Source organism: Encephalitozoon hellem, chromosome VII, assembly GCF_000277815.2.
Source record: "Encephalitozoon hellem ATCC 50504 chromosome VII, complete sequence".
Classification (NCBI taxonomy): Eukaryota; Fungi; Microsporidia; family Unikaryonidae; genus Encephalitozoon; species Encephalitozoon hellem.
In genome coordinates this window covers 99984-125609 of record NC_018474.1, presented here as the reverse complement: position 1 = coordinate 125609, position 25626 = coordinate 99984, and the positions used below count along the sequence as shown (strand labels likewise).

At 45.5% G+C, this 25626-nt stretch overlaps 29 protein-coding genes and 1 non-coding gene across 30 annotated transcripts; 14 read left to right on the top strand and 16 right to left on the bottom strand.

The window, feature by feature from the left end:
- Positions 1-19: 19 nt before the first annotated feature.
- On the bottom strand, positions 20-1264 carry EHEL_071050 (ATP-dependent RNA helicase; the record flags this gene model as incomplete). Its single annotated transcript, XM_003887563.1, has 1 exon — positions 20-1264. The coding sequence occupies one exon, from the start codon at positions 1262-1264 to the stop codon at positions 20-22; it is 1245 nt and encodes a 414-aa protein (XP_003887612.1).
- A 47-nt stretch (positions 1265-1311) lies between these two features.
- EHEL_071040 (NAD kinase) lies at positions 1312-2031 on the top strand (the record flags this gene model as incomplete). Its single annotated transcript, XM_003887562.1, has 1 exon — positions 1312-2031. The coding sequence occupies one exon, from the start codon at positions 1312-1314 to the stop codon at positions 2029-2031; it is 720 nt and encodes a 239-aa protein (XP_003887611.1).
- Positions 2032-2099: 68 nt separating this feature from the next.
- Positions 2100-2774, top strand: EHEL_071030 (proteasome subunit alpha; the record flags this gene model as incomplete). Its single annotated transcript, XM_003887561.1, has 1 exon — positions 2100-2774. One exon carries the CDS (start codon positions 2100-2102, stop codon positions 2772-2774), a length of 675 nt encoding a protein of 224 aa, XP_003887610.1.
- Positions 2775-2902: 128 nt separating this feature from the next.
- EHEL_071020 (uncharacterized protein) lies at positions 2903-3748 on the top strand (the record flags this gene model as incomplete). Its single annotated transcript, XM_003887560.1, has 1 exon — positions 2903-3748. One exon carries the CDS (start codon positions 2903-2905, stop codon positions 3746-3748), a length of 846 nt encoding a protein of 281 aa, XP_003887609.1.
- Positions 3749-3810: 62 nt separating this feature from the next.
- EHEL_071010 (WD40 domain-containing protein) lies at positions 3811-5016 on the bottom strand (the record flags this gene model as incomplete). Its single annotated transcript, XM_003887559.1, has 1 exon — positions 3811-5016. One exon carries the CDS (start codon positions 5014-5016, stop codon positions 3811-3813), a length of 1206 nt encoding a protein of 401 aa, XP_003887608.1.
- A 33-nt stretch (positions 5017-5049) lies between these two features.
- On the top strand, positions 5050-6321 carry EHEL_071000 (nucleosome-binding factor SPN subunit POB3; the record flags this gene model as incomplete). The annotated part of the gene is made up of 1 exon (XM_003887558.1): positions 5050-6321. The coding sequence occupies one exon, from the start codon at positions 5050-5052 to the stop codon at positions 6319-6321; it is 1272 nt and encodes a 423-aa protein (XP_003887607.1).
- A 94-nt stretch (positions 6322-6415) lies between these two features.
- Positions 6416-6592, top strand: EHEL_070995 (uncharacterized protein; the record flags this gene model as incomplete). Its single annotated transcript, XM_059743526.1, has 1 exon — positions 6416-6592. One exon carries the CDS (start codon positions 6416-6418, stop codon positions 6590-6592), a length of 177 nt encoding a protein of 58 aa, XP_059599509.1.
- Positions 6593-6668: 76 nt separating this feature from the next.
- EHEL_070990 (60S ribosomal protein L37a) lies at positions 6669-6986 on the top strand (the record flags this gene model as incomplete). Its single annotated transcript, XM_003887557.1, has 2 exons — positions 6669-6671; positions 6720-6986. 2 exons carry the CDS (start codon positions 6669-6671, stop codon positions 6984-6986), a joined length of 270 nt encoding a protein of 89 aa, XP_003887606.1.
- Positions 6987-7098: 112 nt separating this feature from the next.
- Positions 7099-7752, top strand: EHEL_070980 (uncharacterized protein; the record flags this gene model as incomplete). Its single annotated transcript, XM_003887556.1, has 1 exon — positions 7099-7752. The coding sequence occupies one exon, from the start codon at positions 7099-7101 to the stop codon at positions 7750-7752; it is 654 nt and encodes a 217-aa protein (XP_003887605.1).
- Positions 7753-7797: 45 nt separating this feature from the next.
- On the bottom strand, positions 7798-8985 carry EHEL_070970 (uncharacterized protein; the record flags this gene model as incomplete). Its single annotated transcript, XM_003887555.1, has 1 exon — positions 7798-8985. One exon carries the CDS (start codon positions 8983-8985, stop codon positions 7798-7800), a length of 1188 nt encoding a protein of 395 aa, XP_003887604.1.
- Positions 8986-9079: 94 nt separating this feature from the next.
- Positions 9080-9352, bottom strand: EHEL_070965 (uncharacterized protein; the record flags this gene model as incomplete). The annotated part of the gene is made up of 1 exon (XM_059743525.1): positions 9080-9352. One exon carries the CDS (start codon positions 9350-9352, stop codon positions 9080-9082), a length of 273 nt encoding a protein of 90 aa, XP_059599508.1.
- Positions 9353-9401: 49 nt separating this feature from the next.
- EHEL_070960 (diphthamide synthase subunit DPH2) lies at positions 9402-10445 on the top strand (the record flags this gene model as incomplete). The annotated part of the gene is made up of 1 exon (XM_003887554.1): positions 9402-10445. The coding sequence occupies one exon, from the start codon at positions 9402-9404 to the stop codon at positions 10443-10445; it is 1044 nt and encodes a 347-aa protein (XP_003887603.1).
- A 49-nt stretch (positions 10446-10494) lies between these two features.
- On the bottom strand, positions 10495-10716 carry EHEL_070950 (uncharacterized protein; the record flags this gene model as incomplete). The annotated part of the gene is made up of 1 exon (XM_003887553.1): positions 10495-10716. The coding sequence occupies one exon, from the start codon at positions 10714-10716 to the stop codon at positions 10495-10497; it is 222 nt and encodes a 73-aa protein (XP_003887602.1).
- Positions 10717-10769: 53 nt separating this feature from the next.
- On the bottom strand, positions 10770-11018 carry EHEL_070945 (uncharacterized protein; the record flags this gene model as incomplete). The annotated part of the gene is made up of 1 exon (XM_059743524.1): positions 10770-11018. The coding sequence occupies one exon, from the start codon at positions 11016-11018 to the stop codon at positions 10770-10772; it is 249 nt and encodes an 82-aa protein (XP_059599507.1).
- A 51-nt stretch (positions 11019-11069) lies between these two features.
- EHEL_070940 (DNA-directed RNA polymerase subunit Rpb5) lies at positions 11070-11672 on the bottom strand (the record flags this gene model as incomplete). The annotated part of the gene is made up of 1 exon (XM_003887552.1): positions 11070-11672. One exon carries the CDS (start codon positions 11670-11672, stop codon positions 11070-11072), a length of 603 nt encoding a protein of 200 aa, XP_003887601.1.
- A 41-nt stretch (positions 11673-11713) lies between these two features.
- EHEL_070930 (replication protein A subunit RPA3-like protein) lies at positions 11714-11998 on the top strand (the record flags this gene model as incomplete). Its single annotated transcript, XM_003887551.1, has 1 exon — positions 11714-11998. One exon carries the CDS (start codon positions 11714-11716, stop codon positions 11996-11998), a length of 285 nt encoding a protein of 94 aa, XP_003887600.1.
- Positions 11999-12096: 98 nt separating this feature from the next.
- Positions 12097-12711, bottom strand: EHEL_070920 (oxidation resistance protein; the record flags this gene model as incomplete). Its single annotated transcript, XM_003887550.1, has 1 exon — positions 12097-12711. One exon carries the CDS (start codon positions 12709-12711, stop codon positions 12097-12099), a length of 615 nt encoding a protein of 204 aa, XP_003887599.1.
- A 71-nt stretch (positions 12712-12782) lies between these two features.
- Positions 12783-13085, bottom strand: EHEL_070910 (60S ribosomal protein L24; the record flags this gene model as incomplete). The annotated part of the gene is made up of 1 exon (XM_003887549.1): positions 12783-13085. The coding sequence occupies one exon, from the start codon at positions 13083-13085 to the stop codon at positions 12783-12785; it is 303 nt and encodes a 100-aa protein (XP_003887598.1).
- Positions 13086-13147: 62 nt separating this feature from the next.
- EHEL_070900 (uncharacterized protein) lies at positions 13148-14083 on the bottom strand (the record flags this gene model as incomplete). Its single annotated transcript, XM_003887548.1, has 1 exon — positions 13148-14083. The coding sequence occupies one exon, from the start codon at positions 14081-14083 to the stop codon at positions 13148-13150; it is 936 nt and encodes a 311-aa protein (XP_003887597.1).
- A 175-nt stretch (positions 14084-14258) lies between these two features.
- EHEL_070890 (uncharacterized protein) lies at positions 14259-14831 on the top strand (the record flags this gene model as incomplete). Its single annotated transcript, XM_003887547.1, has 1 exon — positions 14259-14831. The coding sequence occupies one exon, from the start codon at positions 14259-14261 to the stop codon at positions 14829-14831; it is 573 nt and encodes a 190-aa protein (XP_003887596.1).
- Positions 14832-14904: 73 nt separating this feature from the next.
- Positions 14905-16026, bottom strand: EHEL_070880 (alpha/beta hydrolase domain-containing protein; the record flags this gene model as incomplete). The annotated part of the gene is made up of 1 exon (XM_003887546.1): positions 14905-16026. The coding sequence occupies one exon, from the start codon at positions 16024-16026 to the stop codon at positions 14905-14907; it is 1122 nt and encodes a 373-aa protein (XP_003887595.1).
- Positions 16027-16137: 111 nt separating this feature from the next.
- On the bottom strand, positions 16138-17364 carry EHEL_070870 (TFIIF-interacting CTD phosphatase; the record flags this gene model as incomplete). Its single annotated transcript, XM_003887545.1, has 1 exon — positions 16138-17364. One exon carries the CDS (start codon positions 17362-17364, stop codon positions 16138-16140), a length of 1227 nt encoding a protein of 408 aa, XP_003887594.1.
- Positions 17365-17453: 89 nt separating this feature from the next.
- On the top strand, positions 17454-17534 carry EHEL_070860. Its single transcript has one exon. It is a non-coding gene; the product is annotated as a tRNA-Leu (tRNA).
- Positions 17535-17572: 38 nt separating this feature from the next.
- On the top strand, positions 17573-18214 carry EHEL_070850 (RNA polymerase II transcription initiation/nucleotide excision repair factor TFIIH subunit TFB4; the record flags this gene model as incomplete). Its single annotated transcript, XM_003887544.1, has 1 exon — positions 17573-18214. One exon carries the CDS (start codon positions 17573-17575, stop codon positions 18212-18214), a length of 642 nt encoding a protein of 213 aa, XP_003887593.1.
- Positions 18215-18232: 18 nt separating this feature from the next.
- EHEL_070840 (uncharacterized protein) lies at positions 18233-18820 on the bottom strand (the record flags this gene model as incomplete). Its single annotated transcript, XM_003887543.1, has 1 exon — positions 18233-18820. The coding sequence occupies one exon, from the start codon at positions 18818-18820 to the stop codon at positions 18233-18235; it is 588 nt and encodes a 195-aa protein (XP_003887592.1).
- A 34-nt stretch (positions 18821-18854) lies between these two features.
- Positions 18855-19109, top strand: EHEL_070835 (uncharacterized protein; the record flags this gene model as incomplete). Its single annotated transcript, XM_059743523.1, has 1 exon — positions 18855-19109. The coding sequence occupies one exon, from the start codon at positions 18855-18857 to the stop codon at positions 19107-19109; it is 255 nt and encodes an 84-aa protein (XP_059599506.1).
- A 198-nt stretch (positions 19110-19307) lies between these two features.
- EHEL_070830 (E3 ubiquitin ligase subunit Cullin) lies at positions 19308-21536 on the bottom strand (the record flags this gene model as incomplete). The annotated part of the gene is made up of 1 exon (XM_003887542.1): positions 19308-21536. One exon carries the CDS (start codon positions 21534-21536, stop codon positions 19308-19310), a length of 2229 nt encoding a protein of 742 aa, XP_003887591.1.
- A 56-nt stretch (positions 21537-21592) lies between these two features.
- Positions 21593-21931, bottom strand: EHEL_070820 (uncharacterized protein; the record flags this gene model as incomplete). The annotated part of the gene is made up of 1 exon (XM_003887541.1): positions 21593-21931. One exon carries the CDS (start codon positions 21929-21931, stop codon positions 21593-21595), a length of 339 nt encoding a protein of 112 aa, XP_003887590.1.
- A 20-nt stretch (positions 21932-21951) lies between these two features.
- On the top strand, positions 21952-22317 carry EHEL_070810 (RNA polymerase subunit Rpb8; the record flags this gene model as incomplete). Its single annotated transcript, XM_003887540.1, has 1 exon — positions 21952-22317. The coding sequence occupies one exon, from the start codon at positions 21952-21954 to the stop codon at positions 22315-22317; it is 366 nt and encodes a 121-aa protein (XP_003887589.1).
- A 37-nt stretch (positions 22318-22354) lies between these two features.
- EHEL_070800 (ski2-like helicase) lies at positions 22355-25534 on the bottom strand (the record flags this gene model as incomplete). Its single annotated transcript, XM_003887539.1, has 1 exon — positions 22355-25534. One exon carries the CDS (start codon positions 25532-25534, stop codon positions 22355-22357), a length of 3180 nt encoding a protein of 1059 aa, XP_003887588.1.
- Between the last annotated feature and the right edge of the window lie 92 nt (positions 25535-25626).

Below are 25626 nucleotides of genomic sequence, written 5' to 3'. Positions count from 1 at the left end.
ACAGATAAATGAGGCGAGCCTAGGCCTTTCTATTCCTCTTACTTTTTTCTATGATCCGGGAAATATGCTCCGGTACTTTGTGTCCATTCTCCTCTAGAAACTCGGCAACAACCGAAATCTTTCCAAAATCCTCGCCAGAATAAATCGTATAGATCTTCTGTCCTTGGCAGTTTCTGTTGATTCTCCCAACTCTATGTAAAAGCTGTGTTTTTGTATTCGGGAGGTCGTAATTTATAATACTCTTGATGTTATAGAAGTCGATCCCTCTACCTAGGGAATCAGTTGCAAACAGGTACCAGATCTTCTTCAGCCTAAAGGCATCAAGCACCTCTCCACTTGCCTCGCCTCCCTCTTTGTAAACTCCGCTTCGGTCCAGCAGCCCCTTCAAAAACTCTCCCGTCCTCTCGTCCTTGACAAATATCAGGGTTGGCGACTCAATTCCGTCTGCAATTATCTGTAGTAATGACAGATGCTTGATCTTTTTGTTTGTTCCAAACACAAACTCATGGTCTATGGGCTTCTTGGATATGACACGCACCTTCGTGATGTTCTTCACAGTCTCTATAACCTCCTCCACATACTCATTCATAGTTGCACTAAAACATCCAATGTGTGCATTCTCTACTTCAATCTCACGGAGAACTGATGCGAAAACCTCAATAGTTCCAGGATTTATCAGAAGATCGGCCTCGTCTATAACAAGATGCGTGACACCCTTCATCCCAGACGTGCATATCAATCCAAGAGCAGACCGAGGTGTCCCCACCACAATCTTTGTGTCACATTGAAGGGCCCTTGCAACTCTCTCTCTTGATTCACAATCCATGCCCCTTTCCACCAGGCCTCCCTTCCCGTCCTCTTCAATAAGCATGTCCTTCTCTCCGTCTCCACAAACTGCCACGACCTCCAGGCCCTTATGCTTGATCTCATTCACAACTCTGTAGACTTGCCTCACAAGCGGACTTCCAGGAACGAGTATCATTCCAAAAAGGTTCTCCTTCCGCGCCGTCTCAACAAGCGGCAAGCAGTAAGAGAGTGTCTTCCCACTCCCTGTAAATGCTTGAACAATAACATTTGTCTTCCTGAAAAAATACGGTATAACAACCTTTTGGACTAGGAGTGGCGACTCGAATGGAGCCTTTGTTTCAAGACCATCGAAGGTGCACAGAAGAGGGTATCTTTCTCCATCCACATCATACTCCAGCTCCTCCCTGGGCACTCTTTTTCTCTTCTGCTTTATTCCTCTCAGAAGAATGTCTTCCATCGGGGTTTTTCAATTCAACTTGTTTCTGAGATCCCAGAAATAACAGAATGGGAAGGTTCCTGATTGTCACCAAGGATAACTGTGACACAGAGCTTGTAGAGAAGATCAGGAGCACGCTGGACTGCCATATCCATGACCAAGGCATCGAATATGATGGCATAGTTATCCTTGGCGGAGATGGCACTGTGCTCAGGACTGTTGCATCTTACCAGACCCCTCCCATTGTGTATGCAGTGAACAGAGGGAGAGTAGGCTTTCTTTGCCCCATCCCACACACTGCAGTGGACGAGCTGGTTGAACGTCTAAGAGATGGGAAGAAGATCGAGTTTGTTGAATTAAAAAGGCTCTGCTTGTCACAGAAGCACCATTTCCTGAACGAGGCAGTGATAAGGCCGTCTTCCATAGGGCTTGGGATATTCAGGATATTCATCGACGACATCTCGCTTGTGGTGAGGGGAGATGCTGTCATTGTGGCAACAAAGGTTGGAAGTAGTGCATATAATGCATCCTTGGACGGGCCTCTACTTCTGGACGAAGGAATAGTTGTGAATGTGGTTGCACCAAACAAATGCAGGTTTAAACCTATTGTGTGTGGAATTAAGTCTAGGGTCCGCGTGGAGGTTGATGGCGATTTTCAGATCATCCTCGACGGGATTTTATGCGAAGAGAAGTCCTTTGATGTGTGCTATGACGGATCCTCTGTGCGGTTTGGATACCTAAGCCCTTGTGATCGATCGAAGAGAATTGGAGAACTTTTTCTGCTTTGATGTACTCTGCGAACACTGTTCAGGATTTGAAGCCGGCCTGCAAAATAAAGCAATTGCAATAGCCCTTGATGGGGTTTGAGGAGCAGCTAGCAGTGTTTTCTCCCGACGGAAGATTAATACAGGTTGAGTATGCACAGCAGGCTAGCGAGCATGGGTCTCTTGTTGTGTTTGGAGTTGATTCCGAGAAGATATCTGTGAGTATCGAAAGGAAGTCTGGGAACAGGCTGTTTTTGGAAGAGGAGAAGGTGTTTCTTATTAACGAGGCACAGTGCATCTGGATGAGCTACTCTGGGTTTAAGCCTGATGCATACCTTGTGATGAATGTGGCGAGGATGATATGCCTTTCGTACAAGTCCTCTACCGGGGAAGACATAACTATCGACCAACTTGCGAGAAGGCTAAGCGAGTACAAGCAGAGGTACACAGTCGTTTATCACCAGAGACCGTTTGGAGTGCGTACGGTGCTGTTTGGGCTTGAGCCAAGGCCTGTGGCATACATTATTGAGCCTGATGGAAACTTTTCTGAGTTCTTTTGTGGGGCCATTGGGCAGAAGAGCCAAAGGGTGTGTGAATATCTGGAGAAGAAAGAGAAAGAGGATCTAGTCAGGCTCACTATTCTGGGGCTTATGGAGGTTGTGCAGTCTGACCCTCAAAAGATATCATCCTTTGTACTGAGCAAGAAAGGATGTGAAAGGATGGATGACTCTACAATTATGGGTGTGGTTAACTCTGTAGTTCAATAAATGAGCATTAGTGTCCTGTCCTTGAATTTGATCTAAAACAGGTTGCAATTTCCAGCACTCTCAACCAATCACCTTTTATGTGTATGATGATCTGACATTAAAACACACTGTTTGTATAGGAAGGTAGCATGAGGATCTATGTTCTATTACATCTGGGGCTAATGGTGTCCAGGATGGGAATTGCGATCAAATCCATGCTGAGTGGAAAGTATCTCAATCTGAGAAGCCTGAAGCTAGAGCCTGTTGACAAGAGGAGGAAAGAGGACTATGTCTTCGAATATGATTGGAACGAAGATGCACCCTATGGATTCAGACTTCGCACTAGGGAAGGATACCTAACTGTTGACAAAAGATATAGAAAGATGATGTTTGATAGAAGACATGGATCCTCGTCTGGGTTTGAGTTCCATTTTGTGACCCCGACGAGATGCAAAAGTATTATAATAGGACATAGCAGCGGGCTGTGCATGATGGATGCGGGAGAAGAGGTGAGGTTTACGGAATGCATGCCCTCTGGAAAGGAACTTCCAGAGTTTCGCTTTGAAATTAAAGTCTTCAGGGACCGGTGTGGATATCTGGAAAAGAGCAAGAAGGCTATACCCAAGGACAACGATAGAAACAGCCATCTCGAAAATGGCGGCAAAGAAAAAGGTGAGGAAGGTACTGCAGAAAAGAATCAAGACCAGGAGGGGATATCTTCCGAGACCACAGATCACTCTGAGCCTGGATGCCATGCGAATATAGAGAAAGAGGAGGTAAAGGTGGAGGAGAAAAAGAAAGAGAAGAAGAAGAAGCATCACATAAAAGACTATGACGATGAGTCTCTCGAAGACATCGTAAAAAAGGTAAGATTCAAGAGGCCAAGAATCAAAAAGAAGCTGAAACGCTTTGCTTCCTCATTCAAGAGAAAGCTTGCAAAGAAATTTCTGAAGGTCGATAAAGTGAAGCGAGGTTCCGAAGACTCTTCTACATAGTCCCAGCAGTTGCCGTTATATACTCCACATAAATGTAATTTTATTTGAATAAACATCCTTAGCTATTCCCATATTTTTATGTTTCCTAGCATATCTCCTGATGCAAGGCTCGAGGAGCTGCCGTCCATCCAGTCAATAACAGTTATCATCTCACCCGTAGATCCAAGGGATGTCTCTCTTACAGGGTCTCTGGAAATGAAGTTGGCAAACCCACTGCTGTCTCCATAGCATAGGGTTGTGCCATCTAAAGATACCTTTACTCTAGTGGAGCATCCTGGAGCCTTGATTCCTTCTTCCCTGTGCTCGAGGGTAGATGCATTTAGAAGTACGATTTCATCACTACCCGTGACCACAAGGGTGTTCTCGCTAGGACAGAATCCAATGAAAGAATAAGATCCGTTGTGTGTCTTGACTACCTTGTTATTCCTTAAATCGAAATGATGCAGAGTACCTTCTTTTCTTGTGAATATCAGGGTGCTGTCCTCCTCCACTAAGAGGATATCACGTATAGAAGAAGGGCCGGATGTAGTTTGCCTCTGTGTATGACATTCTTCCTTGACTTCACTGAGTATCTTTCTGCTCCTCACATCCACAATTCTGATCTTTCCGTCCATCCCGCCTGCGAAGACATTTTTGTCTAATACCTTGAGCGACTGGCAGGTGAGTGGGCACTCCAGATCTATCCTTGTATTACACTTTCCTGTTTCTACATCCCAGACCTTCAAAAATCCGTCAAATGATATTGTACTGAATTTACCTTCACACTCAGACACTGCGGCTGAGGAGACTCCCTTACTATGGCCCATGTATGTTGTCACGAGGTCGGCAGCCCTAAGATTATACAAGTGCACCTTTCCATCGAGCCCTGAAGTTAGAAGGAGCCTGTGCCTCCTAAAAAGGGAGACGGAGGATGCCATGTCCTTATGGTCATGGAATAGCATGGTGTTGCTTTTTGGAACAATAAATCTTTTTGATGGTATCCTCCCTAGGCTCGAGTCTCGCATGGACAAGAAGTAATTGCTTCTTGACCTTTCGTTTCCGACTGTTAGGCAGTGCTTATTGACTATTCTTTTCAGCGATCGTTCCTCCTTGGCATCTCTTGGGCCCTTCCTGTCCTCATGCACACCCACAAATCCACTCCAAGGGCCTTTGAATCCTCCTATTTCCGACGGGTCTCCGAAGTCCTCCCTGGGGACTTTCTCTTTCCTTGGCTGTGCCTTTCTCAACCTCCTGTAGTCTTCTTCAGACATTTCGTGCTTTCCATCCATGAAGGTCTTGAGGCGGATGTTTTTATCCCTTGGATGGAGGTTCTTACGCTTAGCGACTGTTTTTTGAAGACGAAGACCGAGGAAAAGGCAACAGTCAAGATATCAAGAGATGGAATAGCCATCAAGGCAGGAAACGGAGAGGTTTACACTGTGGAGAAGAGCGATGTAAAGGATGCTGAGCTGTTCCATGGAGTAAGGAAGATGACCATACGAATATTTGGGGACACTGTTTATGAAATCAACAATGTAGACCAGAACTACATCGACGAGTTAAAAAGGATGTTTTCTGAGTACTTCAGGGTCAGTCTGTATGTAAAGGAGCTTGAAATAGCCGATGTGCTCTGTGGGGAGCTTGGGATCAACGGGCAGAAGGCATTAGAGTTCAGGAACACAAAGACCATATTTGAGGTTCCTGTCGAAGACATCGAGAGCGTTGTTGACATAAGGAATGAGATTTCTGTATCTCTGAAGGACGTGGAAATAAGGTTTGTCTCGAATAAAAAGGCCATAGAGGAGATCAAAGAGGGGTGCAGCTCCTCTGTCGATGACGAGATATTTAAGATGGAGGGGCTGTCGCTGTCTTACCCAAGAGGAAAGTTCAACCTTATTTTCTTCCGGGATTACCTAAGGCTGGTTGGCAGCAGCTACGACCACAAGATATATTACAAAAGTGTCAAGCAGCTCTATATGCTCGAAAAGGGATACATTCGAGACGAGGAAAGGTATGCTGTGATTTATGTTGACCCGCCGATCAGGCAGGGGCAAACAAGATACGACTACATTGTTGTATCGTTTGACGATACTGAGTGCGAGGTGAGTGCTGATGATGAGAGACTGAAGAAAGAGTATTCTGGGCTCTACTCCTCGGTCTTTTCTGAGGTTATGGAGGCACTGTGTGTGATTAGGGCCACAAAAAGCACGTTTGAGTCCAGGGACGGGATGAGATGCTTGAGATGTGCAATAAAGGCATATGAGGGACAGCTGTACCCGCTAGAGGACTGCATGTTATTTCTTCCGAAGGCCATTAGGCTGGGGCTGAATGAAATCTCGCTTGTGGAGTTCAGCAGAATCAACCTCAGCAGCATGCAGGCAAAGACATTTGACATGACATTGTTCTGCGAAGGGTCATATACCTTCAATGGGATTTCGAAGGATGAGTTTGGGATGCTGGAGCAGTATTTCCATTCGAAGGGAGTAAAGGCAAGAAGTGAGATTATTGACGATGCGGCAAGCTCTGATTCTGACGAAGACGACTACGAATCTGAAAACGATAGCATGGTTGTGGACTCTGATGACTATGATTAATAAGTAAATCTAGGCTGTTTTTTGGATTGCGTTAGTTTTAAGAAACAAATAACTTAAAACATGCATTATTTAGCACAGCTTAAGTCTGTAAACAATGTGGGTACTTCTATCTCTCGCAGGCTTTGCTATCTCCCGCCTGAATCCTGACTATGGTAAGGGAATAGAAATAGAGATGGGTGACAGGCTAATAGAGAGCATCAATAGCAGCATCGAGAAGTTCAAGAAGCTGACTGGAGATGGGTTTTTTGGAGAGAAGATAGAGTGCCATTGATAACATCTGCTTAGTTTTTCAAAGAGCCCAAGGCACCATGGTTTTGGTTTAAGGAGAATTTTTTTTACCCATCAAAATGGTAAGTGATTGCCAACCACCGTGGCCTTGGAGCGGATTAACTTTATAGGGAAAAGGAACCAAGAAAGTAGGGATTGCAGGGTGCTTTGGAGCAAGATACGGATCGACACTCCGTAAAAGAATGAAGGCCGTCCTTGAGACGCAGAGGGCCAAGTACAACTGCGAGGCATGTGGAAAGAAGAGGGTAAAGAGAGAGGCTGTTGGGATATGGAAGTGCAGGTCGTGCAGGCGTATTTTTGCAGGCGGGTCTTACGTCACATCCACGCCTGCTGGGAAGATTTTCATCAACATGGTCAAGCAGCACAATGCTAAATAAACCTGCTTCTGGAGACATCTGTTTTTGGGTCTACAAGCTTCTGATACAAAATTTTAAACTGTTTTGCAATGAGTTTTATCATAGCTTAAATATCTCTTCAAACATGCAGGCAATGCTGTTATTGTTTTTTATGTCGGCATATTCATTCCAGGGAAGATATGGATCCTGCTCCAAGTCCAGCAGCCGCCTTAGGCATTCTGACTACGACGGGGTGATGATGCTGAATGTGTTGCACAGGAACCAGCCTCTGACTGTGTTTGATAGCGCCTATCCAGAAAGGATAAGCCTGCCGGCTCTGCTTTCGGAGTTCTCCAAGGAAATGATGGAGAACCAGATCTTCGATCTGAAGTACGAAAGTTTTTCGAAGAAAATATGGCTAGAGCTCAAAAAGGAGCGCTGTATAGAGATTGCTGATGTTCATTCCTCTCTAAAGGCTGTGAGAATGAAGATTTCTCCATCCTCTATCTACCTGAAGAGGCTTCCAAACAGCATGAAGTTCCAGCTTATATCAGAAGACAAGTGCCTTACTGTCGGGAACGAGATAAAGTATGGAGGAACAAGCGGGTGGACGCTTTCCTTTACCGACTGTAAGGATAACAACGACCTCCAGACATTCGTGATGATTCCTTCACTCAAAGGGCTGATGAAGATTAATGGAAAGGCAAGAACTCATAGAATGATTCGTAGAATGTACGATACATTCAGGAGGATAGGAAAGATCATAGGAGTGGTTGACATAGCTAGACTTAGAAGATCCCTTCATTAAACAGACTTTCATTTGCTTACATTTATTTATATTATGGCCATCTAACTAACTGCCACGGGCACGTGGTCTGACCCTGTCTTTCTGCAAAGGATTCAGAATAGAGGTATCCGGACACTCGAGGCTACCGAGAATCTGGTCCTTTCTCCTCTTGTCCCGATGTATTGCCTTGTTGTTTTTTCCAGGCCCTCTTCCAGGGTAACTGTTGTCGTTTTTGTAAGCATCATTCTTAAGGAGCCTCCCCAACTCCGGATAAAACTCAAAATCAAGGTCCAGGCCTCCCTCTGTACCTCCCTTAATCTTTTCGAAATTTTCATCGGGAACTCTCGCATGGGGCACTCTGTGCACGTCGGAGGAAGAAGTTGAGTCACACGATAGCTGGTGCTCTTCTATGGATGCCATCTTGTCCCAGATTGAAGCTATGGATGAGGGGAACCTGGCGGAAACCGGTGGGAAGTTAGTGAAAGTAGACACCACAGATGAAGATGTGGCATTACTGACCAGGGTAGGCTTTGTCACAGTTACAGAGACTGTTATTGTGGATGTCAGGACAGAGGGCGTCGAAATGTCACTTTCATATGCGTTCTTGTCCTTCACGTTCAAGTTAATGAACACAGGCCTTACCATGCTACTGTCACTGTCGGTGTCACTGCTTGAGGGAGACATCTGGAAGTCTTCCAAGGATTTGTCCTTGATGTGAACACTTGGTCCCTGTGGAGCCTCAGAGATAATGGAAACATGGGAGTCTTCGGTTGTAGACTCTGAAACCTCGCTGTCGTCTTTTTTCTCAAAAACAAAGACCTGGTCTTCTCCTCCATTGCATTCAAAAAGCCCAAGCACATCGCTTCCAGTCACTCCCAAGCATTTGCCTTCCTTTCCCCTGAGTATGTATCCTCCACTCCCCATTTCTTTGTACTCCCAATACTTCTTCTTTTCCCGTATAACAGGCTCTCCCCTCGACTTGCTGTATCCTAGATAAAGACTCTGATTGCTTCCTGGAGATATAAGAAGCAGATGCCTTCGGTTCGCCATCTTCATTCCAAACAGCTTGAATCCCTTTTCTTTCTTCGTCACAACATGGAAGATTGCTAGCCCCTCGCCCCTGTTGGATGTGAGTACAATGCTCTTTCCAGATGCTTTTAAGACCTTGTCACTGTTTATCGGCCTTATAGTTGCAAAGAAGCTCTTGGAGACTGCAACTCCGAGAAAAAGATAAATGCTAGAGCCGAGCTTCATTTCTTCTTCTTGAGATAACGGAACTTATCAATGGCTATTCGAAACTTGTTTGCTCTTGAGACATCAAAAATGAAACAAATTAAAGACGTCATTTTTAATTCTCGAACCTGGTGTTCCTTTCTATAAAGCTCCTTACATCGTGGTAGAATGCTTCTTGGACCTCAGGCGGTAGGTTCAGTATCACAAAGTCATACAGTTTGTCAAATATCCAATTGACGTCTGCTATGTCTGGCAGCTTACCACCTATGGCGTTGTCTACAAACTCCTCTATTTTTTTGTCGAAGCCATGTCTCTGCATCAGTTCCTCGAGCCTTTCCATTAGAAGAGCTTTGTCCTCTTCATTTTTTAACAGCGTTTCTGCATCCATCTGGGATCGGGAATTCTGGCTTCAAATAGATAGGCCCTCCAGGGGCATCATGGTGGTGCTCGAGCAAAAAGAGATCCCCGAGTGCCAGAGGTATCTTCCAAAGAACTACAACTTCGAGATGAGGAAGGTGCTGAGAACGATTGAAAGGATAGGGGCAAGGAAGGTGACGTTGCAATTCCCCGACGGGCTCTTGAAGTATTCTTTTGTAATAATAGATATTATAGAGAAGTATACCAGTGCAGAGTGTGTAATTCTTAACGATGTTGTCTACGGAGGGTGCTGTGTAGATGACGAGAGCATTGCATCTGACCTCCTTATACACTATGGGCATTCGTGTCTTGTGCCGGTGGGAGAGATGAATACAAAGGTTCTCTATGTCTTTGTGGATATCAGAATAGATATAGACCATGCAGCTGAGATGATAAGAAGGAACTTTGAGGGGAAGATAGGGGTGATAGGGACCATCCAATACAACTCGAGTATAAACAAGTTGCGAAGGATTCTTAACGAAGAGAAGAATGGTGTTGAGTGCATTCTTCCACAAGTGAGACCCTTGAGTAGTGGAGAGGTGTTAGGATGTACGTCTCCGCGGATAGAGGGTGTTTCGGCAGTTATTTCTGTAGGAGATGGAAGATTCCACTTGGAGGGGGCAATGATAAGAAACCCGCATCTGAAGTTCTACAAGTACTGCCCATTCAGTAGGAGGATGACACAGGAGTTCTATGACCACGGCACAATGATGAGGGACAGGAAGTCGGAGATCAGTAAGGCATTCAATGGAAGATCGTTTGGGGTGATACTAGGGTCTCTTGGAAGGCAGGGGAATAAAAGCATCTTAAGAAGTGTGACGAGCAGGCTAAAGGATTACGATCTTTATCTCATAATGCTTGACGAAATAAGCCCCAAGAAGCTTGAGAGATATGACTTCATAGATAGCTTTGTCCAAATATCATGCCCCAGACTTAGTATAGACTGGGGGAAATCATTCAAAAGGCCTTTGCTGTCCCCTTTTGAAGTGTTCTACCAAGGTGGAGAGTACTTGATGGACTACTACTCAAAAGAGGGGAAAGGCGAATGGAAGAACTACAGATAGAGATGATTGTTTGCCTCCATCTAGTGTTTAATAAACAAGATAACCTTCATCAGGGCTTCATAAGGGAGTATGCCTCCTGCTTCAACGCCTCGAATTCAGCTCTCAAGGTTTCTATTTCCCCGTGGGCCCTGGCAGGCCCGATAATACTTTGCATTTTCTCAAGAATCCTTGAAACAAGCTCTTCAACCTGCTTCTTCCTATAGCTGCTTTGCATGGTTTTTGCCAATATCTTTGTGATTTCTAGATCGTAGGTGCTTCTTGCTTTTCCCATTCCTAAGGGCTTGTTTTGGCAGCAAATCGACTTTCAGTTCCAAGCTCAACTTCTCAGTGCCTTCTGGATACAGACCTTTTTTTAACAGACCCAGACCTTCCAATATCCTCTTCCTCCTCCTCAGCAACATTAGCCTCCTCCCTTTTTCTTGCTGCCTTGAGACAGGGCCTAATGATGTCTCGCTCCAGCTTCTTTGGCCTCATGCTGTATCCAAGACCCATCCTTCTTACCAAAAACTCCTTCTCTATCTTGTTCGTCGTAAATCTTGTGTCAAAAAGCAGCTTCTGAAGAATCCTGTCCATGAAGGGCCGTGCAGACAGTTAATTTGTATAGAACTAAAATAACTCTTTATTCTACCTTTCCACAACAATCCTGTAATAGATAGACTCTCCAGCCGTCCTCGACCTTCTAACTATTTCGACAACGTCTCCCTGCCTCGCTCCATAATACCGAGCAATTACGTCGCTCCTCAGGATCCTGGGAAGATCCCCGGGTCCAAGCTTCAGTGACTTGAAGACGTTCTCTCTCTCCTCCCGAGACAGGATTCTATGTGGAGGAACCCACGAATGCTTTGTCTTGTTGAACATCATCTCTTCTACCAGGAAGATCTCGACATTGAATTTTGCATTCAAGGCTATCATCGACATCACAGCAGGGCTGGGCATCTGTGGAAGAATCAGGATCAGATGGAATATGTTGTCCTTTTCATACTGGGACAGAAGCCCTTCAAAGCTCTTCTTACCCATCTTCTCGTCATCCCCAAAATGTATGGCCACAGGCCTGTCCACATCCACACAGACAAAGTTCAACGATGACCTTTTTGTAAGGGCAAACGGATACTTCTCACGAAACGACTCGAGTGGCTGCACTTCCTGTGTTGTGGTGTAGCCCCGGTCCTTTACCATCTCTATTGTCGTATTTCTGCTCAGACACAAAGCCCTGAGTTCTGAAGCCATTTCTGCTGGGGATGATTTTTGCAGCTTCATATTCTGTCCCCATGCATTCAGTAGATATTGAGAGCCGTGAGGGACAAGACGTTGCGATAATAGGAAGGCTTGAAAGAGTCGAGGATGGAGCAGTGGTCTTGAAATGCGCCGGAAGAGAAGTACGGGTAAAGCATCAGGACATTGGGTCTTATAAGGCTGGGATTGTCAGGGTCTGCGGTATTGTGGAAGATGGGGTGGTTGTTGAAAAAAGCGTCTGCTCCATCGGAAGCGAGTTTGACATAGAAACATATGGGAGACTTGTAAATGCTGCAGCAAAATATCAGGATATATTCTGATACATCTGCAGAAGCTTTGTGCTTAAGATAATTAAAATGAACTTGGATTAGTCTTTTTTGCCTTTTCAAGATTTTACACACAAGTCAGACTCAGAAGTTTATATTTGAATGAGCCATAGCTCAATGTAAGATATTCTAAACCGGGGCTTAGATGCAAGGAGATAGTTCTCCAGGGCCTCCACCGGGTATGTTTCTCCATCGAGTAACGACTTGTTTATTAACAGCCCAAACCTTTCTCCGCTGCACCCAAATGCAAGGAAGTCTGGACAACAATATATGTTCACTCCTCTGTTCCTTGGTATAGGAAAAATCGTTAGGCCATCAGATACAGGAGCACTTCTGGCTGTTGTGAATAGAAATGTAGAGGGCTTTTCATACATAGTCCTGGATATCCGGATCCTGTCCTCGAAAAACGCACCGAGCAGCTCTCCCTCTTCTGTCTTGCAGGCAAGCACAAAGGGCCAGCCATCCTCCTCAAAGCTTGCAAGGAATGTTCTATAAGAAAATCCGTTCTCGAAGGTGGAGAAAAGGAGCTTCCAGGTGGTTGAGTATTTGTATCTGTCCTCAAGAGCCTCCCTCAGCCCCATCACCATCTTCTCGGATAGAATGGAGTTTTTGTATTCCGCTCCGTTATGTATCATGTCAAAGCGGAGCTCAGACAGGCTTGGCAAGGAGCTGTCCAAAAAGCATCTTGGATGGCCCTCAATGCCCATACTTTGTTTATGGAAAGTCAAAGCTTTCAAATTTCAATGGAAAAGATAAAACACATAAAAATAAAGCGATTTTATTTCTTCGAAGACCCCGTCTGCCTGGCCTTTTCGAACGAGCTGGCGCTGATGTGCCTGAACCCACGCACAATCTTTACCTTCTGCACATTCATCTTCTCAACCACATACTGGGATTCCTTTCCAAAGAACTCTCTGCTTGTCGTTGTCCATCTTATGTCTCGAGGATTGATCCTGCGCTGGATGAGCTTCCTTTCCTTGTTGGATGCCGTCAGCATTGTCCTTCCATCGTTCATCACCTCGTAGATCCCAGACCCTTTGGGAATGTTGCGCCCAGAAAACACCGATGTACCTTCAATCATGAAGGGACTACTTTTGTCGAAAAATTATCCAAAGACATCGCAAAAGGTGGTTTTATTATTATTCAAGCTGCAGGGGGTGTGGCGTTCTGGCTCCCCCCAAATGATGCTATTACATGGACAGGATAGTGAAGAGTAAAAATGCTCTTTCTCAATATTCTTGCATAGTTGACCTTCACCACCTGGGATGTTGGATCTCTAATCAGCAGATGATCTCTCTGGAAGTTGCCAAGAATGTCCGGGAGATTCCTCATGGTGAACCTGGGCCCTTCCTTTGCGTTCCTATCTACATCCAATGGATTTATGTACCTGTCGTCAATCACTTTTTGCAGGTTGTTTGAGATTGCATTGATATGCCCCATAAAGAACACAGGGTTGCTATCTACGGCATGCTCCTTTTTTATGTCCTCCAAAAGATTTGCCGCTTCAATGTCCGTCTTCTCGGAGAATGCGCTGTACATGTCGACATTTATAACAGTGAACCATCTCTTGGTTGCCTTGTGCTCGAAGATTGCCCAGCTTGCATAGATGATCTTGTTGTTCTCTGGATCCCGAATGTATCCGCTTTTCTTGTGATCAAGAACCTTTGTATCAAAGATAATTGGAAGATATGTTATCGGCGCCTCCTGGACATTGAAAGACCCCTCTGACAAGTTTAGCATTTCGTAGTGCCCAAGAGCCTTCATATCCAGCAGCCTTTCGGCCTCACCCTTCCTAATGTACTGAATCGCCATGACGGTTGCATGGGAGGAGCTCAAGACTTCCCTGGCCACATCAATCATCTTGTTCCTGTCGTAGCTATCTTCCGCTTCCATATTGAAGTCAACCAGGCTCAGGTCTCCAAACCCTTTGTTCTTCCGCTCCTTGTCGTGATTTGTAATATATCCTGTAAGATCTTCCTCGGGAATGTCTGGGCTCAAGGACACATCGAATTTTGTGGGCCCATAGCCATCGAACTTTGCTCCCAGCACCATAGCAGGGAATACCAGAGACAGTAGCATATTGGCTTTGAGTCTCTTTCTTCTTTCTATTTATTCTCAAACACGAAACGCAACTGTTTCATGGGGCGAAACCTCTACGTTCGACGTTGAAACAAAAGAGCCCTGGTTGGACACACCGGCTGTTTCACAAAGACTATTGCCCTGGGGATCTTATCCTGTTAATGGAAAGCCCCTCATGCCTGTAATAATTCTATTGGGAAGGTCGAGGATGTATCTAGACGAGCTAATCTCTTGTCTGTCGGCGCACTTCCGAGTTGTCCATTTGAACGACGAGTTCAGGGTCATAAGAGGCAAGCTCAGTAACATGGATCCAGGCACGGCATACATAGTCGAGAACTGCGAAATGAAGCCGCAGAGGTACGAGATCTACTGCCTGGCGAAGCGCAACGAGACTTCGTATTGCATATTGGCCGATGGGGAGCTCTCGTCTTCAAAGCACGATACCCCTCTATTTTGTGTCAAGGAAAGGCTGCCTACAAAGGAGATTCTAGACTGCCTTGAGTTTAAGCTCAACTGCAGCGTGGCGCACAAGAAAAAGGTTGTTGGTGCAAACTATTTGATGCATCTCAAGAAGATAATAAATCAGGTCAACGAGGAGATGCCCGAAGGGTCTAGGGCTGTTCTGAAGGACTGCGAAGACAAGATCATGAGGATGGTGAAGCTTAGCCCCCTGGATCTTGACGGGATTGAGAAAGTATATAGAGAAATTGTCCAATCGGAGCTTGCCGAAAGAGGATTTGACTTCTGAGGCCCAACCCATTCTCAAGAAGGCACAAAGATATAAACACCATAGTTTAATCACCGGCACCGCCCAGTATCTTTTAGAAGTTCTTAATAAAGTCTATCAAAACGTCCTCTGCCCAGGTTCTATCGAGTCTGTTGGACAGAAAGCCTAGATGGCCTCCTTTGTGAGCTATTACTAGCAGTATGTTTTTGTTTCTTAAGCACATTTCCTTGTCTATAGAAAATGCAGGAATAACCGGATCATCATATGTGTTGAGTATGATGAAGGGAACACCTATGTTTTCAATATAGTTCACACATGACTGGTTCTTGTAGTACTCGTTGACATCCTTGATGTCAAAGATCTTTGTTGTCACCATCATGTCTATTTGCTGAACACTGCTGCATTTCCTTATCACATCCACGTCATACCCCGCGCTCTTAAACACCTCTTTGTTGCTGTTCATATATTTTATGAAGTTCATTGCCAACAGCCTGTTGAAGAACCTGGTGTAGGGATTCTTCTGAAAGTGGATCCCTATCTTGAAGAAGTCAAATGGAAGGCACACTGCCCCTCCCTTAACTATCCTGGGATCAAGCTTCTCCTCCCCAAAGAACTTTGTCACCCAGCTGGCACCCATGCTGAATCCAAATATCTCTAGTGTTCCAGGATAGTTGCAGAGGATAAACTCAACAGTTGCCTTCAAGTCCACGGTCCATCCTATGTGAAAGAACACCGGGCTGTTGAGCTTGGACTTGATTCCCCTTGCATTGAAGCAGAAGACTCTATATCCTTCCTTTGAAAGGTGTCCTGTGAGTCCCTTGATATAAGTCGAGTCTCCAGACCCATTGAATCCATGAACCAGCAGGGCGTTCTTCTCAGCCATTCTGTCAGTCTCCACAAGGTCAAGCAGGATGTGCCCATTGTGAGGTACTTCTATCCGGAGGCTTGTTCTTCCCGGAAGAATAATGGACCTTCGAAACAACTGGAGAATGGTTTGAACAGTTCCAAACGGTGCAAAAAAGAGGGGGTAATAGTTTTTGTGAAGGCTTGACATCTTAATAATAGAATCCTTTTTACTTCCACTATAAAACACATCTGGACGCCTTGCACACCTGGTGAAATAAAACACTAAATAAAGGATAATCATCTGGATTGCATTATTTCTTACAATTGCACCAAGCATGCACTGCACTATTTCTTGCATCATCCTTTCCATGGGCCTCATTTAAGTTGTGACGAAATTCAAAACAAACTCGCGTGTCAATAATTTAGGCAATATTCTAATCAGAAATGTCAATTATATCATCTTTACCATAAATAAACAAGTCTATCCAAAAAGCTTTTCAAGCTCCTCCTCATACTCGTCCTTGACTCTGTAGTCGCATATGACGTATCTTCCATAGCCTACCCTTTCAAGAGAATACACACAGTCTTCTATCCACTTTGGTGACACCACAAGACACTCAAGCTTTTGTGCCAATTCCCTTACCTCATCCAGACCGGAGGAAATTACAAAGTCAACTTCACTCTCAAGCCTGCTCACCATGCCTCCGTGCATCTCTATCACCTTCACAAGCCAGGCTCTATTGGTAGGCCCTACGATGAAAAACCGGTCTCCATCAAATATCCTCTTTCTGATCCTCCTTAGAATCTTCTTCACATTCCTGTGCTTGCTTGAAAAGTACTTCTTGTGAACCTTCTTCAGGAACTTTACCATTCTCAACAGCTCACAGTCGTCCGAAGGCTCCTCCCTTACTTTCTTTTCTCCCATCCTATCAGAATCTACCTCAGTTTCTGGCTTTCCAGAAGAGCCTCCTAACCCCGTGCCATCCGGTCTCGAAATGATCCTGGCGTCCTCTCCCTCTTCAACCTTCTTTCTCTTACCCACAAACTCTCCAAGATCGCCATGCCCGTCAGACACACCCTCCGCTCTTCTTTCTAGCTTCGACGGGTCGTTGATGTCCACGCGATTGAAGTACCAGAATGGCTTGACTAGGACCAGGTTCTCATTGTAATCCCACACATCAGCTCTGTCATCAAGAATAACAATGTTCTTATGGTTATATGGAAATAGCCTACTTAGCCTCTTCACTAGAACCCCCTGGTTTTCATCCCTTGTGATTATTCTATCGTGGAAGTACTTTCCGGCCGGATCAATAATTCCAATTATCCTTTCTGCATATGGCCTTGTTCCCATGGTGTACACATGAATCTCATACAGCTTGGAAACCCTTCGAAGCATGCGATTGAGGTGGGGCCTTAGCTTTACAGAGTACTTGCATCCGTCCATTGTGAACTTCACAATCCCTTTGCAGTCAGATGTGCCGTATGTTGTGTGAAGAACGGTCTGGTCAAGGTCTAGAACCAGAATCAGCTTCATCTGCATCTCTAGAGCCTTGACCTTCTCCTTGTATATCGACACTGCTTCCTTGTGAGTTATCTTGACATTGTCTGTGTTGTACAGTGCACAGAAAAGACGCGGCTCCTCTTGGATTTCCATCCCACATACCCCACATAATGTTCCTATTCTTATGGGATGACTACACTCATCCATCGGAAATAAGAGGATCCCCTGTGCTCAAATATATGCTAATCTGGGAGTATGGCGAAGCATAGCGATAGAGCTTTCCGTTGGCCAAACAAGTCAGGATGGCCGAGTGGTCTAAGGCGGTACGTTCAGGTCGTATTCTCATTGAGGCACGGGTTCGAATCCCGTTTCTGACATCTTTTTCCTTCATTACAGCATCCTCTCGCAATCCCTCATGATTCTTTTTTTCCTCATAGACCTAAAAGACGAGAACTGGGAGCTGACAACGAAGGACCTTTTCAACGACGTCGTTGTGTTCCTGAATGCATACCTCAAGTCGAGCCGCAACAACAGGATCGTGGTTGTAGGTGGAAAGAGCATCCTCTTCGACTCCTCAGAGAATGACATTTCCGAGATATACGGTATAACAAAGTTCAAGTACGGCTACTGTGTGAGTGACCTGGGATATGCATTGTGCCTTCATAGAGATGAGCCAACTCAAATTGTAATATTCACACTTGGAAGGGAGAAGAAGGATGAATACCTGAGGTATCTGAAGTGCATGTTTGCGGCACAGAGACTTGGTGTGAGAATTAGTGCATTCTCCCTATTCGAGAACAAGACAATCCTCCAGTGCTGTGCATCGACGGGAGGAGACTATTCCACGTCAGAAGACAAGTGCCTAAGGTTTCTGCTGTCTCTTCTTGGCACTGGAGGCAATAAAAAGCCTCTAGGGTTTCCTGCTGCTTGCTACTGCCATAACAGGCAGGTAATACTGGGCCTTGTGTGCCCAATATGCCTTTCTGTGTTCTGCAAGTTTATTCCTGTATGTAGGAAATGCAAAAGCAAGTTCAGCTTTGTCAAGTACGAAAATTGAGTTGTGTATGATATGCTTTTATTTTGCCATGGAATATAGGGTTGCCCTGTTCTTCTTCCCTATATCTTTGCCTCCCGCATATTTCAGAGCAACCTCCTTCCTGATCTTGAGAGGCCCAAGAGAGAGTAGAAGCGCTGGAGGGCACTTGGAGGCGAATTCGGCTAGGAAGCATTCCATGTCCTCGCTGATCTCCCCAAGCCTATCCACAACACACCGGATCACAAATCCCCTAAGATCAGTGGCTGCGGTGATGTTGAACAGATAGGAGACTGTTTCTACATCCAGCACATAATACTCCAGAATTCTCTTCACGAGATAATAGAACTTGTCCATCCTTACTAGCTGGATCTCGCTCCACTTGTCAATAAGATACGTAAACATGCTATGTCTTAGCCTCTGGTCGGTGCGGGATAAGAGATCCAGAACAAACTGCTTTTGGGCAACAAATTTCGGTAGCTTCCACAGGTAGTAGATTATGGACGGCGTCAACCTAACAATGTCCTCTTCCTTCAGAAGCCCGTAATTAGCATATATGGCCTCAATGGCCGCCTTGTTTTCTTCCATGTCGTTCGAACGGATGGCATCAACTATCCTTTGAACGTCCATGGGGAGCCAAAAATTTGGCTTTATAAGGCCCTGGATGCTCCAGAGGTTCAGAGACTATCTTCCATTCATCTCGGGCCATCCAAGGGGATTCAAGTCGGCGATGGACACGGACGAGGCGCTCAAGATTCTCTCCATGGAGACTCGGTCCACAGACATAATGCAAAGATACATGCAGATGATGAGGATCAACCATCCAGATAGAGGCGGAAGCCCGTACATAGCATCTAAGATCAATGAGGCAAAAAACCTACTGGCTGGGAGGAAGCTTGGCTCCTTCTGGGGCCCTTGAGGTAAAGACTCTATAGAATAAATTCTTTATTGCTAGAAATCCTCTGTCTTTGTAATTTTCTTAAGTTCGTCTTCCTCCTCCTTCAATGTCTTCTCGAGTTCTTCTATCTCCTTCAAATACATCTCCCTTTTTTCTTGTGATAGCTCTGTCATGGGATTAGCAATCCATTTGTAAAAGTATATACACTAGAGCCAAGAGTCAGGGTAGGTAGACATAGGCCCCTTCTATCTCCTCTATGATTCCCTTGTCTCCAAGAGTCCTCACACCCTCCAGGAAGACTGCCTCGTCGTACTCAAACCTCTCGGTGTGTTTAGATAAAATCTCTTTTGCTATCTCCTCTAGATCCATCTTCTTTCTTTTCTTCAGCATGCTTGATACAAGAGACTGGTAGTATGCATTCCTATCTATTTCATGTGCTGTGCAAATGCTTTCGCTACAGTACAGGCCTCTTATATCTTTCTCCGCACAGGATACATCTCCTATTCTGTACAGGCCCTCATTGCAAACTACAAGATTGCCCTCAATCAAGGATCTGAGAACATCGTTTGTGACTTTCGTCCCCATCTTCACAGAACTCAGGACCATCTCAGCATCAATCTGCTCGTATCTGTTGAATAGATCAAGGACAGAGTATTGGAGAACATTCATTTCGATCTCAACCCCATCAATCTCCACACACACACTCCCCAAATGCCATGTCCAATGCAACTTCTTCTTGTTGAACTTCGAATCATACACTTTTCTTATCATCTCGAGAGGTGCCGGAATCTCGATGCTTAGGTTCTCCACTTGCAATGGCCAATATGCTTGTGTCAGAATCCATACAAACCTGTCAGGGTCCTTGTTATAGCTTAGCGAAATGCTTATGTCTCCAACCATGGCCTCAGCCTTTTTTGTGAAGTCCTGGTTGCCCTTTCTCTTCATCAAAGAAATCAGCTTTCTCTCCTCATCCAGATTGGGGCTTCTCTCCAGCAACCTCTTTCCAAGCCCAGAAAGATATAGCTCGTAGAATACATGCTTGTTCTCTACCATCTTGTATAGTGTTCCAAACACCTGCCTCAGAAACCCGTTCTTTCCCTCAAATCTTCTTCCAAGTGCAGATCCATCCTCACCCACACCCCCCGTCCCAAGAAATGGAAGCCCCAGGCTTCTTTTGCTCGTGCTTCTTTCAAACTCCCCACTAAGAAACCTGAACACCCCACTGCTGTCCCCGACAATACATTCAGAGAACTCCAGCAACCTTGCCTCCAGAGACGGCTTCAGTCTCATGCAGCTGCAGGAAAACTCCCTCTTTAGTATCTTGAAGTATTCCTGATCCCCAAGAAACCCAACATCCACAACATGCCTAAGCATGCAGTGAAAAATATACAGAGTCTCAATACTTCTGCTGTACACATCCATATGCCTTTCACTCACCTCTCTTACATATCGAGTAAACACTTCCCGGAAAATCTCATATGCAGATTTTAATCCTGACAAGTTCCTGTAAAGAACAGACATCCTTTCCAGGAAAACATCCCCACTGAACTTCTGAACACCCTCTTCCCCCTGTAGCTCGTAGAAATCGTTTGTTCGGTGTCCTCCAGAGTCAAAACCCTGCTTCTCGCACTCAGCCCCCTTGCAGACCTTTCCAAGAATCTCGACGGGAAGCCTGTGCATCGACATTATCTTATAGATCTCCCCAAAAAGATAGTCCTTTTTGCTTAGTATAAACACCTCTTCAAGTACAGACTCAACCTTTCCCCACGACTCCTCAAGGAATATCTTTTCTTGAATACTCTTCTCATACCAAATCTTCTCCTTCACATAGAACGAATACCTTTCAACCTCTCCACACACAGACTTTATTTCATCCATGTACTTGCTTCCAATCTTCTGAAGCGCAAACTGCTCGTATCGTTGTGTATAGTAAAGCATCGGCTTCTTCAGGTCAGGGACAATCAGCCGGAAAGACTCTATTGCATCCTTCACAACCTCAATCCTCCCTTGATTCACCAGCTCAAACCCAAGCGTTGTGTGCTTGTACTTCATCGTTTGCTGGAGCACACACCTCTCCCACAGGAGAAACCCAAGGTCCCTCATAGTCCTTCCTTTCACACATTCATTCAGGAAGTCACACAGCTCATCAATCGCAAGTACCATCGCCTTGAACTTCCGGAACCCCTTGTTGTACTCCCAAATCCAATCTTCGGCCCCAAACACCTCCTTCCTTATCTCCCTGGCTTTCATGTAGACAAAGTCTCCTATCTTCCAGTACAGCCTACTTTCGAGCCTTGGCGTAGACGATGTGCAGATGACATATATGCTGTTGTAGATTTCTAATGCACTGCATAGGCCTCCAGAGGCAAGCTTCTGAAGCTCATTCTCTATAGCCATCCAAGCATTGCTGAAGTCCTCGTCGCTTAGTCCCTTTCTTCCAATATCCATTCTATGATTTGTTTATTCCAGAGCTCAATTATAAAGAGGTAAAACAAACACATCCATCAAGAAGAAGACTTCGATAAGAGCCCGTAAAGAACATCTCTCAGCACCTCGTTCTCCTTGCATATCCTATCCTGCTTCTCCGCAAGCCTCATAATCTCCTTTTCCATCTTCAAGTTTTCATTTTCAAGAGCATTTACAATGCCTACAAAATCGCCTTTCCCTGCTCCCAGGAGAGAGTCCTTCTCCCGCCAAGATACAAACTCGATCTTCTGGTCGTCTCTTGGCCTCCGGCATTTGTCGTAGAACTCAATGGGAAGCAACACCTCGGGGAACCCGCTAGACATGTCCGCTTTCTCCCCATCACTCTTGTTCTTCTCCATCACAGGGCATTTCAGCATCCAAATTTTTCCACCCTACAATGCAGATATTGGCCGACAGCTTCAAAATTACCGACATCGACAAGGAAGGCAAGCTATACACAAAGGTCTCAAGACTCTACATGCAATCCCCCACAATCTCCATTGCCCTTGATTACAACACCACCTTATGCAAATTTCATGTTGGCCATGCCGTCGAGGTACGCATCTTCCGGGGAATCCACGAGAACATAGACTGCTTCTACCTAGCCTACGGAAGGGTTTACAGTGTTGAGCATAGGGGCAGCAGGGTTTCCATAACAGCATCATTCGGAGGTCTACTGTTGATCATGGATGCACCTCAGGAAGCTGCCAAGGACATAGGAGATAAGGATGACATATCCCTAGCACTTACCTTCATATTATAAACCTCATGCTCATAAATATCCCAAATTAAACATCGCTTTAATCTCCATCTCCTCCGTTACTTAGTATGCAACAGTTAAAGTACTCTATAAAATCCTTGCTTTCGTATATAAACACCTCCTTGGAATCGCATATTCTCAATACCTCAAACATGGGAAAGTACCTGCCAGAGTCAGAGCATCCTTTGAAAATCACCGTGAAGCCCTCGTGTACATCCAAGGCCCTGTCAAAGGTGGTTACAAACACCCCTGTGTCTCCTCTCCTGGGGACTCCGCTCCTCACCTTCACACCGCATTTCCCACGAGACATCTCCCTTAGAAGCATTCTTGTGCTGAGGTCTTGCACTGTATTCCTCATGTCGGCTTCGTCAGGCGCTACTATCACAACTCTCTTGTTTGTATAGATGCTCATCGATATAATACAAGAGTTCATGATCTGTAGCCTCTCCCTGAACGATCTACAATCAACTTGCACAAATCTTATTTGAAGAGAAAAGTCACATAGAATATACTTGGCAAACCAGGTGGGGACGTCTGGCCTCAGGTAGGCCACACTTATCCCTGAAGCATCCTTAAGCTCTTTTCTGTAACACAGGCTTACGTGGAGGCACCCTCCATCCTGCAGATCGTGGCGACTAACCTTTTTACTCGTTAGAAGAACCTTAGGCTTAGAAGCATCATCGTGACTCAGCATCCATTCAGATATAGCCCTGGGAAGATCAGAAAATGCGTTTATGATGCTGAAGTGGGCACAGGGCTGCTTCTCCCCCACTATAGACCACTTCTGGGAGCATTCATGGACCCCATCGTAGTATAGAGACCTCACACTGGTATCTTTACAAACCTTGTATTCCTTCTCTACCTTTGCCCACTCGTCCCTGGCAATGATCTCAATCTTCAGGACATCGGACTTGGACTCTATAAATACGCCTGTCCTCTGCCTGAAAAGATCGGAATAGATCGCAGAACAGCCGTCCCATATAAAGATCCAATACTCTCCTTTGGCCTTCAGGGAAATCTCCACCTTGACCATCCCATTCACACGGGAAAGACCTGCTTCCACCCTATTGTCATCGTTCCAAGATCTCTCTCTTTGCCTCTCCACTCTTTTCAGCAGTATGCAGCACTTCGAGGCGGCCAGGTGCCTTCCCTGAAACATGAAGATCTGGCATAGCCCCATAAGAACCCTCCGTAGGTTTTTGACAACATGCTCAGCATCACACACAAGCGAAAACCTTGTTATTGGATGCCTCTTGATGTAGGCCTTCACAAGAGTCATGAGCTTGCATCCTATGGACACTTCGTACTTCATGCCCATTTCCGAGCAAAGCTCCTTGATGGCCTCCTCATCCTCCTCTCGGCATCCTAAGGAAGAAAGCTCCTTAGACTCAAAGCAGATCTTGAGTATGGAGTCTTCGTCATACACGTCTTCCATCTCCTTCAGCCATCCCTCTATCGTCTCATGAGACAGGTAATGCATGCTGGCAATCCTGCCATACTCAGTACTGCAGAACTTCCATGTTCTGAAGTCCCCAATCCTCCTCTTATATATTCTTACCATCCCACACTCCTCCAGCCTCTTGCAGGTAAGAACAACATAATCAGACAACGCCTTGTCCTCGTCATGTAGATCTTCCATGCTTACTCCATACTGCATAGGATTCTTCGACATCCGAATGTACATAAACGTATTCTTCAGCCACACCATTGCTGTGCTGACATCCTCAATGGTTCCTAGATAAATCTCTGCATTCATCACATCTGCAACATGCTGGAGCAATCTGCTTTCCACATCCCTACTATTCTTGAGCAGAGACACATAGTGATCCATCTTGTCTCCTGTCGTTATCAGACAGCCCTCTCCCCTAGCATCGAATTGGGGGCGCCCCGCCCTTCCAAATATCTGCAGCACATCCAGGATTCCTAGGTCGCTAAACCTTCCCTTCGAAGAGTCATAGAACCTTGTCCCCTTGATTATTACGGCATATGCAGGGAGATTCACACCCCAGGCCAGGGTTGCTGTCGTAACCAGTACCTTTATTCTCTTCATCTTAAACTCGTCTTCCATATACAGCCTTATCCTTCTTGGGAGCCCTGCATGGTGTATCCCAACCTCTCTTCTCACAAGCTCCAAAAGCACCCCGCTCACAATGCCGCCCTTCACTTCCCTACGAACATCCTCATCACTTAGGAGCTTCGCCGTCCTGGTTGTCTCTGCGCGCGAATGAACAAACACCAGAACCTGCTTTCCATCATTCAGATATTCCTTTACCTTCCTCCTCAGAAAGTCCTCCTCAAGCTGGGGCTTGCTCCTTCGAGTCATCCCAACAACACTCATCCGAAGCGGAACAGGCCTGTACCCACCATCAAAGCTGAACACATGCTCGGCCTTCAGGAACATCCCCACATCAGAGTGGTTTGGAAGAGTGGCAGACAGCCCCACAATGCGTATGTGCTTTTGCCATAGCTCCACATATCTAAACATTCTGCATACAATCGCCTCCACAACAGGCCCTCTCTCATCCTGCAGCATGTGGATCTCGTCAAGCACAACAAGCCCAATCCTGCCCCGGAACACATTGTATTGCTTCCTTGTTACTACATCAAACTTTTCCGGCGTAGACACTATCACATCATACCTTATCATCTCCTCGACCTTCATTTCGGTGTCTCCAGTATACTCCACAACCCTTTGCTCTCCAAGCTTCCTTCTGTATTTAAATGCTATCTCCGTTGCAAGTGCCCTCATCGGAACTATGTAGACAACCTTGCTTCCCTTACCTAGTGCCCTGAGGACACACAGAAGGGCAACATCTGTCTTTCCCGAGCTTGTGGGTGCACACACTAGCATGTTCCCGTCACTTCTGTACGCCGCCTTAAACACTTTCGATTGAACCTTGTTAAATCTCTCGTAGTCAAAGTACTTCTTGTCTTCTCCAGTAGCATCCGTAGAAACAATCTCAGAGCCATCAACCTCTGCAGGAATAGACTCCGGAAAGTTGTACTCCACATAAAATCCCTTGTCCACTGCTTTTTCTTGGGATACAAAATACTCCTGACTCCTGCAGATCGTTTCTATCTCATCCATCATCTCGTACCCGAGAATCTCAACCAGCCTTTCTTGGTAGCATGGATCTCCAAGTGCTTCGGCAATCATATCCACTGTTTCCTTTGGATCTGTTCCAAGCCGGCGGGAAACCTTCCTAACAAGTTCATCCATTTCAGAGGGTGTGAACCACAATTCTCAAATCACATTTGTCCGTCCTCTTGGCAGACACATCCTGTCCGGTGTAGGTCCCTCAACACAACCTG